This window comes from Gallus gallus, chromosome 34 (assembly GCF_016699485.2).
Source record: "Gallus gallus isolate bGalGal1 chromosome 34, bGalGal1.mat.broiler.GRCg7b, whole genome shotgun sequence".
Lineage (NCBI taxonomy): Eukaryota > Metazoa > Chordata > Aves > Galliformes > Phasianidae > Gallus > Gallus gallus.
This window is the reverse complement of record NC_052565.1, coordinates 1,292,272-1,304,047: the sequence shown is the minus strand read 5'-3', so window position 1 is coordinate 1,304,047 and position 11,776 is coordinate 1,292,272. Positions and strand designations below refer to the sequence as shown.

Here is an 11,776-nt window from a genome sequence, read left to right as displayed (position 1 = left end):
ACCGGGGGGTGGCCGAGCCGAGGCCGTCTCCGCACCACTCCCGCTCCGGGGGGAGTCCCACAGGGCTGGAGGGGCTCCGGGGGGGGCATCAATGAACGCGCGGGTGCGCCGAGCGTGAGAGCGGCTGCGCGCTCAGCCAATGGGCTCCGCCCGCGCAGCCCTCAGCCAATGAACGGCGCCTCATTCAGCTCCGGCAGCCAATGAGGGGCGGGGCGGGGCACTTCCGGTCGGTGGTGCAGTGGATACATAGTAGCGAGCGGCGGGAGTGGGGGGCGTGGTCTCGGAGCGCATTGCTGCAGGCGGCTCGGCTCGGCTCGGCTCGGCTCGGCTCGGCTCGGCTCGGCTCGGCTCGGCTCGGCTCGGCTCGGCTCGGCTCGGCTCGGCTCGGCTCGGCTCGGCTCGGCTCGGCTCGGCTCGGCTCGGCTCGGCTCGGCTCGGCTCGGCTCGGCTCGGCTCGATTCTGACCCGACCCGACCCGACCCTGCCCCGGCTCGGCCCTGCCCGGCCCTTCCCGGCCATGCTTTCCGCCCCATGGCCCCTGTGGAGCTCGACGCGCTGGCCGTGCGGGAGCAGCTTTTCCATGAACGTGTCCGCGAATGCCTCGTGAGTGTGGGGGTGGGGGTCGTCCCGCTGGGGTTGGGGTCTCTCTGTGGGGATGGAGCTCCCTGTGCTCCCGGTGGCAGCTCCGGGGCTGTGCCCCACGCCCGGGCCTTATCGCGGCCGCAGCTGCACCGCACTGCTGTGTGCTCGCAGATAGTGGGGCTTGGCCCGGCCCGGAGAGCCGGGGGTGGGTGGGGACCCTCGGACCGATGAGAGCCTCCCTGTCCCCCTTCCCCTTCCCAAAGAGCAGTGGGTATGGGAGGGAATGGGGCCGGGGCTGTGGGGTGTGAGGGAGCCGATGCTGAGCTCTGGTCTCAGCCCTTCTGTGGGGCAGGGCTGCCCTGGGCTGGTTCTGGGGTCCTGCAGTACCCAGATGTCAGGGCTCCTCTGTACCAATGTGGGGTCCCTGGTGGTGTGGAGGGGGGCCATGGATGCTCGGTTTTGCAGCAGTGTCACAGCTGAGCCAGACCTGTGCCGGGTGCCCATGGCCCCTTCCTCACCCCTACACCATCATCTGCTCCCAGGGTGCTCAGTGTCAGTGGGGGACCCCCAGAATTGTGGGCACTGTGCGGGGGAGCAGCCCCACGCCCAGCTCTGCCAACCGGGGCACTCACTGCTGTGGGTCAGAGGTGTGAAGGGATGAAAGCGTCACAGCCCTGGAATCTCCCAGGGGCCCTCTGGGACAGTCAGAGCCACGCGTCCCTGCAGTGCTGCACCTCTCCCAGGAACGCCCGGCTCAGCTCTGCCAGCGTGGAGCCCACGCGACCTTTCAGACTTTCCCGGGCCACGTTGTGGAGCTCTGCCCCGTGGTTACATCAGCACTGCTGGAAGCCCTCGCCCTGAGCTGGGCTGCAGTTGTGATGCTGCTGTCTCACGGATCTCCCCACGAAACCCCTTCTTCACTCCTTTGCTCCGAGGTGTTCGGAGCCCTCTGAGCAAACACACGGCAACGTGCGCTTCCCTCAGCGGGAGCAGGGATAGGAACGGCCCTCAGGGTACCCAGAGCTGAGCTGATCTCAGTGCTCTCTGCCACCCTACTGGATGGGCTCTCAGCCCTGGGACCCCCAGCCGAGCCCCGAATATGAAGGACACCCAGGCAGGAGGGAGGTGTTGGTGGTGCTGGTGCCAAAGCATTGGGTTCAGACGACCTTTCCCCGTTCTGCTGCGTACCCACGGGGATGAAAGGTCGCAGTGTTCCTCGAATGTCGCCTGCTTGGGCCGGAGCTCAGCGTGCTGGCGGGGGTGGGAGGGACAGACAGACACTCTGCAGTCGGCCTTGGCGCTGGGCTCAAGGCTGTGCCTGCAGCCCTGCTGGGTGCTGGTGCCAACGGTGCGAGGGCTGCGGGGTCGGGGTGTTCCGTGCAGCTCTGCTGGGCTGAGCTGCTGATGCTCACCCTGCACTCTCAGCTCACAGGGGATGCCTCGTCAGCACCCAGTGGGTGAGCCTTGGGTGCAGCCCGTGCTTGTTTAGGGGGAGAGAACAGGGTTAGGAAAACAAAACGGGAGGGGGGGCTGATGGGATCTGGGGATGTCAGCATTCCTTGTGGAGGGGAGCGCTGCCCTCTGAGGCCGCCCGCTGTGCTGTGCCTGCAGATCTGTGCCCTGCTCTTCGCCAGCCTCTACATCCTCTGCCACTTCGTCATAAGGCACTTCAAGAAGCAGACGGATTTCGCAGCAGGTAGGAGGGTTCATCCATCCGACCCCCCCCCCCCGGGCTGTTCCTGCTGCTCCCTGCCCCAATCCCACTGCGGCTCCGGTCCCTGTGGGGTGTCCCATTGTGGGGGTGGGGGAGCAGAGCCCCCCCTCCATCCAGAGCTCTTCTGAGTTCTGCAGCTCTGTTTGCAGCAGAGGGGGGGCTGGGGAAGGCATCAGAGGGGGGAATAGCAGGGAGCCTTCCTGCTCATCTGTTTCTTTTCCTCTGCAGTGCACGATGATGAGGATGCTGCTGTCAACAGGATTGCGTAAGTTCCTCCCATCTCTCCTCCCCTCCCTGTCCAGATGGGACACCACATTCCCCCCCATCCCCTTGGGGGACCTTGAACTCTGACCACCCGCATGGGCTCCCTCTGACAGGTTGGGGCTGTGCACCTTCACCCTGGCCGTGGCTTTGGGTGCTGTGCTGCTGCTCCCCTTCTCCATCATCAGCAACGAGGTGCTGCTCTCCTTCCCCCACAACTACTACATCCAGTGGCTGAATGGGTCCCTCATCCACGGTGGGTGCACGGGGTGGTCCTGGGGTGCTGAGCTCCCCCCATCCTGCACTGGGACCTCACCCCATTCTGCCCCCCTTGCCCCCCCCACCCCTCCAGGCCTCTGGAACTTGGTCTTCCTCTTCTCCAACCTGTCCCTCGTCTTCCTCATGCCCTTTGCATACTTCTTCACGGAGTCAGAGGGGTTTGCAGGATCCAAGAAGGTATGCAGCCCCATGGGTGCTGTCCCCCTCCCTGTGCCCCCCCCATGCCCCCCACCTCCCCGGCTCTGTGCTGATCCTCATCCTGCAGGGCATCATGGCCCGCGTGTATGAGACGTCGGTGGTGCTGCTGCTGCTGACACTGCTGGTGCTGGGCATGGTCTGGGTGGCCTCTGCCATCACTGGTAACGACGCTGTGAGCCGGCAGTCCCTCTATGGTGGGTGCTGGGGAGGGGGGGGGGAGGGGGGTGGGCATCGGGGCAGCACTGGGCTGAATGTGTTGGGAGGGGTGCACAGAGCCCTGCTGCATCCTGACCCCCCCCCCCCCCCCCCTGCCTTCCACAGACCTCTGGGAGTGCTACCTGCCCTACCTCTACTCCTGCATCTCGCTCTTCGGAGTGCTGCTCCTGCTGTGTGAGTGCTGGGATGTGAGCAGCCCCAACCCAGGGCAATGGGGGTCTGCTGGTGCCACGGGGAAAGGTTGTGAGCTTCACCCCCCTGCTCTCCCCCGCAGTGTGCACCCCGTTTGGCCTCTCCACCATGTTCACCGTCACCGGGAAGCTGCTGGTGAAGCCCCGGGTGAGCTGTCCCCTACGTGGTCCCACTGCCATGGGTTGGGGTCTCTGTGTCCCCAACGCTATGGGGCTGCCCAGGGTATATGACATGCGTGTCCCTGATGGCTGTCGCCCATCCGCAGCTCCTGGAGGACCTGGATGAGCAGCTGAGCTGCACGAGGTTTGAGGAGGCTGCTGTGTCCCGCAGGATCACATCTGGTGGGTGCCCACGGGCAGGGGGGTGGCGTGGGGTGCCACGGGGACCTGCGTTGGTGCCATGGGGACCCCAGGAGCCCCACGCTGTCCCCGCAACGCAGGGAAGGCTTCCTGCTGGCTGAACCTGAACACGGCCCTGCTGCGGGAGCAGCTCCTCAGCATCCGGAGCAAGAGGAAGAAGCTGGGTGAGGAGCTGGGGGGGGGGGGGGGGGGGGGAAGGGAGCACTGGGGGTTTCCCAGGGGCCCATGTTGTGGAGTGGGGTGGTAATGGGGGTGGTAATGTGCTCCCTGCAGAGCTGCGGCACCGAGCATCGCCCTGGCAGAGGAACGTGGGTTACCCGCTGGCCATGCTGGGCCTCCTGGCACTGACGGTGCGTGTCCCCATCCCCACGTGTGCCACAGCCCCCTATGGGTGCCCTAAATCTCTCCTCTTCCTCCTCCTCCTCCTCTTCTCAGGGCATCTCAGTGCTCATCGTCTGCTTCCACGTCTTGGAGCTGCTGCTGGATGACGCTGCGATGCCGCGGGGCATGCAGGTACCCGAGGTGGGGGGAGGATGGGGGGGGGGGAACAGCAGGGAGCCCCATCCGTGGGGCAGAGCCCCTTCTATGTGCCCCCCCTCCTGCAGGACACGGCGCTGGGCCAGGTCTCCTTCTCCATCCTCGGGTCCTTTGGAGCTGCGCTGCAGGTTGTCCTCATCTTGTATCCTTTGTGCAGGCACTGGGGGCTGTGTTGTGTCCGTCCCGTCCCCCCCCCCCCCCCCACACACACTGTTGTCCCCCTCCCCCCCCCCCCGCTGTCCCCTCTGTTCTCTCCTTAACACCCCCTCGCAGTTATCTGATGCTCTCCTCCGTCGTGGGCTTCTATAGCTCCCCACTCTTCACACGGCTGCTCCCTGAGAGGCAGGACACCCCCCTAACCAAGGTGAGACCTCCCTCCCCTCCACCATAGGGCCATGTTATGGGGCCGTGCCGTGGGGCAGCACCTCTTCTCCCCTCCAGATCATCGGGAACTGCGTCTCATTGCTGGTGCTCAGCTCCGCGCTGCCCGTCTTCTCCAGGACACTGGGTGAGATGTGGGGCTGTAATGGGGTAGATTGGGGGGGGGGAAGGGGGCAGCCCCTAAACTGGACCCCGCTGACCCCCCCCACTCGCCCACAGGGATCACTCGCTTCGACCTCCTGGGGGATTTTGGCCGCTTTAATTGGTTGGGAAACTTCTACATCGTCTTCATCTACAATATGGGCTTTGCGGCGCTCACCACCCTCTGCCTGGTGAAGAGGGTGACGTGGGCTGTGCAGGAGGAGCTCATCCGTGCCTTCGGTGAGGAGAGGGACACGTGGGGGGGAGGGCGGGGGAGATGAGGGGGGGGGAGATGAGGGTACATCCCCCTGCCCACCCCTCATACTTCCCCCCCACCTCCACCCCCCCAGGTCTGCACAAACTGCCGCTGCCTGTCCCCCGTTCCCGGCCCCAGGGAGGGCGCTGCTAAGGCTGTGGGGGTACCCCCCCCGCCTGGACCCCCCCCCAGGGTGCTTTGTGGATATTGGAGCCCCATCAGAAGAGCTGGGACCATAGGGGGGGGCCTCACTCCATTCCCCCCCCAGCCCTATCTCAGTCTGTTGTGCTACTGAGCCGTGTCCTCCTTACAGACCCCCAGGGGGGCTGTGCTGGCTGCAGCCCCCCCCACTCCTTTACATCTTTACATACCTCATTTCCCCCCCCCCCCCCCCACATTCCCCCCAGTGCTGCCCCCATTTATTTGGTTTTAAATCCCCCCCCCTCCTCTGTGTTTCACTGGGACACTAAAGGGAATCCCCTTTGCCCCCATCAATCTGTGTGACCCCATCCTTGTGTTGTCCTTGGGGGGGGGGTTGGGGAGGGGGCGCGGGTTGTCCCCCCCTGTGCTGAGTGGTTCAGGTCTCTGTTACTGTGTTTGGAGCAATAAACAAAGCTGCTTTTTTTAATTTACTTATTCTTTTAATACAGAGGAACAACGGAATGGGTTTTGTTCCACCTCAGGGCAGCGCTGGGAGGGGCTCAGGGCTCTGTGCCATTGGGGGGGGGGGCGGTTCCTGCTCCTTTCCCCCCCCCAGAGGTCACTATTAACCCTCCTTCCTGGCTGTGGCTGAGCTGCTGTAGGAAGGGCTGAAGGTGAGGGTGGTTCCTGCAGCTTGTGGGCCCCCCCCTTCTGTGGGTGCTGGGGGGCACTGGCGGGGGAAGGGGGGATTTGGGGGGGGGGGATGGGGGGCTGAGCTGCCACAAACCCACCTGCCCATCTCTCGAGAGGTATGAGGGCTCTTTGGGAGGGGGCTCACATCGCCCCCAACGGAACTGTCCCGGAACAGCCCCAGCTCCCCCCACCCATCCTGCCCGGCCTGGGGCTATGCCAAGTTGCCCCGCCACCAAGCGGGGGGGGGGGGGGGGGGGGGCTTTGCACCCCCCCCCCCCCCTCCGCCCCACGGGCCGGGATTGAGCAGGAAGTGCAGGAAACTGGGTTTATATAGCAGGAAATGAGGCCATCGGTGCCCGCTTTCCCTTCACTCCCCTCACCCTGGGCTGGCACCGGGGTGGGGGGGGGGACATGGAGGGGGGGGGCAGGCTCTGCTCCCGGACTTCACCCCCTCCTACCCTTCCCCTGAGCCCCGGGCACCTCTGGGTGCACCTGAGTGGTGGCTGAGGGTCCCGGTCCTGGGGGGGGGTGGGGGGGAGTGGCACGGTTCGCTCCTGGGGGGTGACGTGAACCTGTCGCGGGGGTGCCCGTGACCCCGGTCCCGGAGGGGCCGTCCCGGGCAGCGCAGCCCCGTGGGGGCGGCCCCGGGGGATGGGCTGCGACCGCCGCTCCGAGGCGGAGCCGTGGGGACCCGGAGCCGCTGCCCAGTGCCGGAGCGGAGCGGCAGCGGGTGGGGGGCACCCGGCCCGGGGGGAGTCCCGGAGCGGGCAGCGGTACCGGTACCGGGGGTCGGAACGAGCGGCGGGATCGGGGCGGCACCGGGAAGGGGGTCCGGGTAACGGGGCTGTGCCAGGGGGTCGGTACCGGAGGTGCAGCGGTGGGATAACGGCGGTGCCGGGGGACGGGGAGTGGTGTCGGTACCGGGGATCGGTGACAGGAAAAGGGGTTCCCCATTGAACCGGAGCGTGATGACACGCAATGGGGGAGCTGCGATAGGATAAGGAGAAGGGGATCCCGGTACCGAGAGTGGGGAACCGGCCCGGTACCCGAGCATAGGGTTAGGATAAGGAGGATTCCGGTACCGGGAGTGGGGAAGGGATAAGGAGGAAGGGGTACCGGTACCGGTGCTGGGAGAGAGGAGAGGATCCGGTACCGGAGCACAGGGTTCAGGTGTAGCAGGGGGGGAGGGCGGAATCGGGGCGCAGTACTGGCAGCGGGGAGAGGTGCCGAGGCGGTGCCGGTGCCGGTGGGGGGCAGTGCCGGTGGGAGGCAGCGCCCGGTGGGGGGCAGCGCCCGGTGCCGATTCCCGGTCCGCATCGGTTCCACCGGGACGGCAGCGCGGGGCTCCCAGATCCCACCCGAGCGCTGATCCCGGACCCGTGGGTGCGAGAAGGAAACGCCGCCGGCCCGCCCCGCGCACCGGGATCCTCTAAAAGCCCCGGGGCCGCCCCGCCGGTGCCATGCCCGCTCCGACCCCCCGCGCCCCCGGTGACTGAACGAGGGCCGCAGAGCACCGGGATGTCCCGGTGCGGTCCGTTCGCCCTCGCCCTGCTCGCCCTCCTGCTGGCCGCCCCGGTGCTGTGCTGCGGGCCGGGCCGGGGCCCGGTGGGGCGGCGGCGGTTCGGACGGCGGCAGCTCTCCCCGCTGCTCTACAAACAGTTCGTGCCCAACGTCCCCGAGCAGACGCTGGGAGCGAGCGGGAGGGCGGAGGGCAAAGTGCTGCGGGGGTCGGAGCGCTTCAGGGAGTTGGTGCCCAACTACAACCCCGACATCATCTTCAAGGACGAGGAGAACACGGGGGCGGACCGCCTCATGACGGAGGTGGGGGCTGCGAACGGGACCGGGGGGCGCGGGGCGGCGGAAGGGGGGGCGGGAGGGGACGCGGTTGAACGGTCCCGGGCAGCCCCGATCCACCCCGGGGGGGGGCGCGGACCCTCCCGGTGCCTCCTCCGTAGAGTTTCCCGACCCCTTCGCACCCCGGTGTGCCGTCGGTGGAGCAGCAGCGGAGCGCTCCCGGTGGGGCTTTGAGGATCCACATCGGGGTTTGACGGGGAGCGCAATACCGGGGGTCCCCGGGAGCCCCCGCCGTCGTCCAACCCCGGGGAGGGACAACGCGGAGGGGGCGGCACCGGGGGGCGCTCCCCGGTGGGGGGTCCTGTGCCGCGCGTCGCCCCGGCGCGATGCTCGCCGTTGTCATGGAGAGGGGCGGCTGCGCCGTCGTCATGGCAACGGGGGATGCTGCGAGTGGTCCAGGCGGTTCCCCCGGAGAGGGGCGGAGGGGGCGGTGGGGCCGGACCGGCGGAGCCCGGTGGGCCGCGGGCACGGAGCCGGACCCGGGGGTGCGGGCGGCTGAAAGAGCCCTTTGTGGCCGTTCCAGCATTCCCGGAGCCTGAGGTCAGCGCCGGGCTGGAAGGAGCCTATTGTCGGCGGGCCGGGCCGGGCCGGGCCGGGTGCATTCCTGCCCCCCCGCCGCATGCCGGGTCCCCCTCCGGGCCGGGCTGCTCCGGGACCGGGGCCCGCACTGCCGCCCCCGCGGCTTTGCACTCCCGGGAGCAGCTTTGTTGCACGGAGGACCGGGGGGCACCGGGGCATCGGGAGGTGCCACGACCCCACCGGCTGCGGTGGGGGGGGGTGGGAATGGGCTCTGCCCCCTACGCTCCACATCACCACGGCCACCCCAGAGCCGTGTGGGACCCCCAGCTGTCACCCTTATGGGACTCTGACATCGTCCCCCTGCACCCTGGGAGCTGCACCTGTCCTGCCCAGCCCTGGCACTGAGCCCCGTAGTGCCACTGTGGGGCCGGTTCAGGTCAGCTGCATCCCCCCAGCTCTGCCCCATGACCCCCCCCAGGTTGGGTTAATCAGTCACCCCATGGCTGTGGGGAAGGTGACTCCCAGCACTGTCCCGCGCCCTTTCCGCCCCACTGCACGGGCACCACCGCAGCACCTCAGGGTGTGTTAATGTTCAACCCGGGGGGGGGCAGCTCAGCTGTGCCCCTCAGAGAGATGGGGGCACCACCGGTGACCCCCCCACCCCCCCCCTCCCTTAGCCTGCAGCCCCTCTGGGTTGGCCCCTTCCAAACCCCACGCAGGCTACGTGTCCATATGTCCTTCTGCATCCCGAATAGGTCCTGCAGAACATTGGGCTGTGTGGGGTCCCGCAGAACAGTGGGTCTGGGGGGTCACACTGTTGCTTGTGTTGTCCCCCCCCCCCCAGCGCTGCAAGGAGCGGGTGAACTCTTTGGCCATTGCTGTGATGAATATGTGGCCGGGGGTGAGGCTGCGGGTGACGGAGGGTTGGGATGAGGACGGCCACCACCTCCCCGACTCGCTGCACTACGAGGGCCGGGCGTTGGACATCACCACGTCGGATCGGGACCGCCACAAATATGGCATGCTGGCACGGCTGGCTGTCGAGGCCGGCTTCGATTGGGTCTACTACGAGTCCAAAGCGCACATCCACGTCTCTGTCAGAGCAGGTATGGGGCTGGAGGGGGGCTGAAGACCCCAACCCATGGCCCCACAGCACCTATGGCATCCCAGAGCCACGTAGGATGCTCACAGCCCCAACGTAGGATGCTCAGGCACTGCTTGGCCCCAGCCCAGCCCCCCCCCCCCCCCCACGCTTTCCGGCCAGCAGATTGGCAAAAATCCCATAATCCCACCCCAAAATTTGGCTCAACCGCAGCCACCCCCCCCAGGCTCAGCTCCCAACGTGGGCACTGAACGCGGTTAGTAGGTTTTTAGGTGTAGCCCTCACCCCGTGGCCACTCCGGCCGACAGCCCCCATCCCTCCATCCATCCCTCCATCCATCCCTCCATCCGGCCCAGAAGCAACAACTGACAGAAAGCGAAAGCGGCCCTAAATGTCACCAACCCCAACAGGGGAACAAAAGGCATCAGTGCGGGCGGACAAAGGGACTCTGCACACAGGAACCCCAAGGGGGGGGGGGGGGGGTTGGAAAATGCTCGCTTTGTTCCGGGTCCGGTCGCAGCAGCTCCTCCTGGGGACGCCCCCCACCCTATAAACACCGTTCTCTCCCTCCCTCCATCCTCTTAACCTCCCCCCCCCCCTCCAGATAACTCCTTGGCCATCCGCACCGGCGGCTGCTTCCCCGGCCACGCCACGGTGACGCTGCGGAGCGGTGAGAGCCGCGGTTTGGCTGAGCTACGGAGGGGCGATTGGGTGCTGGGAGCCGAGCCAGGAGGGCGCCTGGTGCCCACCCAAGTGCTGCTCTTCCTGCACCGAGACCTCGGCCAACGCGCGTCCTTCGTGGCCATCGAGACGGCCTCTCCGGCCCAACGGCTGCTGCTCACCCCATCCCACCTCGTCTTCGCCTCAAGAGGGGTCGCCAACGGATCTGCCACCTTCCTGCCCGTCTTCGCCCGCCGGTTGCGCCCGGGGGACGCGGTGTTGGCCCACGGGGACAAAGGGTTGCGCCCTGCAAAGGTGCTGAGGGTGTCGAGGGAGGAAGGGGTCGGGGTGTTCGCCCCTCTCACCTCCCACGGAACCCTGCTGGTCAATGGGGTGCTGGCATCCTGCTACGCCGTCCTGGAGAGCCACCGCTGGGCGCACCGCGCCTTCGCTCCGCTGCGGCTCTTCCATGGTTTCCTCTCGCTGCTGCCCGCCCGCCCCGAGCAGCCGGGGAATGGGAATGGGACGGTGCACGAGGTGGGCGTGCATTGGTACTCCAGGCTGCTGTACCGCCTGGCACGCGGAGTGCTGGGCCGTGAGGGCGCGGGGGGGTAGGGACGCCCCCCCCTGGGGACTCACCGCTGGGCGCTCGGTGCTTGGAGCCTGAGGGGTGAGGAGGGGGTGTGGGGCAGCTCCGGGCCTGCGCCGAGGGTGGGTGTCCCCTCGGTGGGCGTCTCTCAGATGGGTGCACCTCAGGTGGGTGCTCCTCAAGTGGGTGCCCCTGGGTGGGTGGCCCGCAGGTGTGGACCCCCCTCCCCAGGTGTGGCTCCCCCAGGTGTGCTCCCCCTCCCCTCCAGGTGGGTGCCCCTCATGGGGAACCCCCATACGGGTGTCCCTGGGTGGGTGTCCCCCAGATGGGCATCCCTCATGTAGTTGCCTCTCATTGGGAGCCCCCATACGAGTGTCCCTGGGTGGGTGGCCCTCAGGTGGGCATCCCTCAGGTGGGTGCTTCTCATTGGGGGCCCCCATATGGTGTCCCTGGGTGGGTGGCCCTCAGGTGTGCACCCCCCCACCAGATGTGGCTCCCCCAGGTGTGCTCCTTCCCCCCAGGTGGGTGCCCCTCATTGGGAACCCCCATATGGGTTCCCCCTGGGTGGGAGTCCCCGAGGTGCTCATCCCTCAGGTGGGTGCCTCTCATTGGGAGCCCCCATATGGGTGTCCCCTGCGTGGGTGGCCCTCAGGTGGGTACTCCTTGAGTGAGTGCCCCACATTGGATGTCCCCCCCAGGGTGTTCCCTTCCCCCTCCCCCCCCCATGTGGACACCCCTCGCCCTCAGACATCTCTCCCTGAGATGGGTGCCCCCAGGTGGGTGATGCTTGGGGTGACAGTGGGGCAGCACAGGGACCATAGCTCAGCTCCACACCCCCCCACAGCACTGCCAGGTGCCCCGCGCCCCCCTCACTCCCCCCGTATTTATTGCTTTATTAACCGCTGTGGTTGGGGTTGGGGTCATTGCACTGAGGCCAAATCCACCCCAGAGTGGGTTCAGTGAACACACCCCCACCTGCTGCTGGCACCTGGGGGGGGGGGCACCTCTGCCACCCATGGGGGTCCCCATCCCCACGTGACTCAGTGCTGTGGGGAACCCAATCCCGGTGTGTGCCATGGGCACGGGGGGGGGGGGGGGGGGG

At 67.4% G+C, this 11,776-nt stretch overlaps 2 protein-coding genes across 4 annotated transcripts; both read left to right on the top strand.

Annotated features, from left to right (window-relative positions):
• Positions 1–270: 270 nt before the first annotated feature.
• LMBR1L (limb development membrane protein 1 like) lies at positions 271–5,744 on the top strand. 2 transcript variants are annotated; one of them, XM_046905007.1, is made up of 18 exons: positions 271–300; positions 416–603; positions 2,194–2,278; positions 2,525–2,561; positions 2,674–2,813; positions 2,910–3,013; positions 3,102–3,228; positions 3,356–3,424; positions 3,525–3,589; positions 3,708–3,783; positions 3,882–3,965; positions 4,075–4,151; positions 4,237–4,314; positions 4,407–4,480; positions 4,612–4,702; positions 4,780–4,846; positions 4,939–5,100; positions 5,211–5,744. In XM_046905007.1, the coding sequence occupies exons 2-18, from the start codon at positions 532–534 to the stop codon at positions 5,267–5,269; spliced, it is 1,467 nt and encodes a 488-aa protein (XP_046760963.1). In that variant the 5' UTR covers positions 271–300; positions 416–531; the 3' UTR covers positions 5,270–5,744. The 2 variants fall into 2 exon arrangements, with proteins under 2 accessions (XP_046760963.1, XP_040510796.1); XM_040654862.2 differs by lacking the exons at positions 271–300; positions 416–603 and adding an exon at positions 2,021–2,039.
• Positions 5,745–6,622: 878 nt separating this feature from the next.
• Positions 6,623–11,776, top strand: DHH (desert hedgehog). Of its 2 annotated transcripts, none has more exons than XM_015300320.4 (3): positions 6,623–7,771; positions 9,168–9,429; positions 10,030–11,776. In XM_015300320.4, exons 1-3 carry the CDS (start codon positions 7,469–7,471, stop codon positions 10,698–10,700), a joined length of 1,236 nt encoding a protein of 411 aa, XP_015155806.2. In that variant the 5' UTR covers positions 6,623–7,468; the 3' UTR covers positions 10,701–11,776. The 2 variants fall into 2 exon arrangements, with proteins under 2 accessions (XP_015155806.2, XP_040510798.1); XM_040654864.1 differs by lacking the exon at positions 6,623–7,771 and adding an exon at positions 7,821–8,344.

What these genes read in the sequence shown, in the direction of transcription:
- LMBR1L (XM_046905007.1), top strand. Translation starts at nt 532, where the DNA reads ATGGCCCCTGTGGAGCTCGACGCGCTGGCCGTGCGGGAGCAGCTTTTC. An exon ending in AGCTGCTGGTGAAGCCCCGG is followed by an intron (nt 3,590 to 3,707) that starts GTGAGCTGTCCC and finishes GCCCATCCGCAG; the next exon opens with CTCCTGGAGGACCTGGATGA. An exon ending in AGGACACCCCCCTAACCAAG is followed by an intron (nt 4,703 to 4,779) that starts GTGAGACCTCCC and finishes TCTCCCCTCCAG; the next exon opens with ATCATCGGGAACTGCGTCTC.
- DHH (XM_015300320.4), top strand. Translation starts at nt 7,469, where the DNA reads ATGTCCCGGTGCGGTCCGTTCGCCCTCGCCCTGCTCGCCCTCCTGCTG. An exon ending in CGGACCGCCTCATGACGGAG is followed by an intron (nt 7,772 to 9,167) that starts GTGGGGGCTGCG and finishes CCCCCCCCCCAG; the next exon opens with CGCTGCAAGGAGCGGGTGAA. An exon ending in CCACGTCTCTGTCAGAGCAG is followed by an intron (nt 9,430 to 10,029) that starts GTATGGGGCTGG and finishes CCCCCCCTCCAG; the next exon opens with ATAACTCCTTGGCCATCCGC.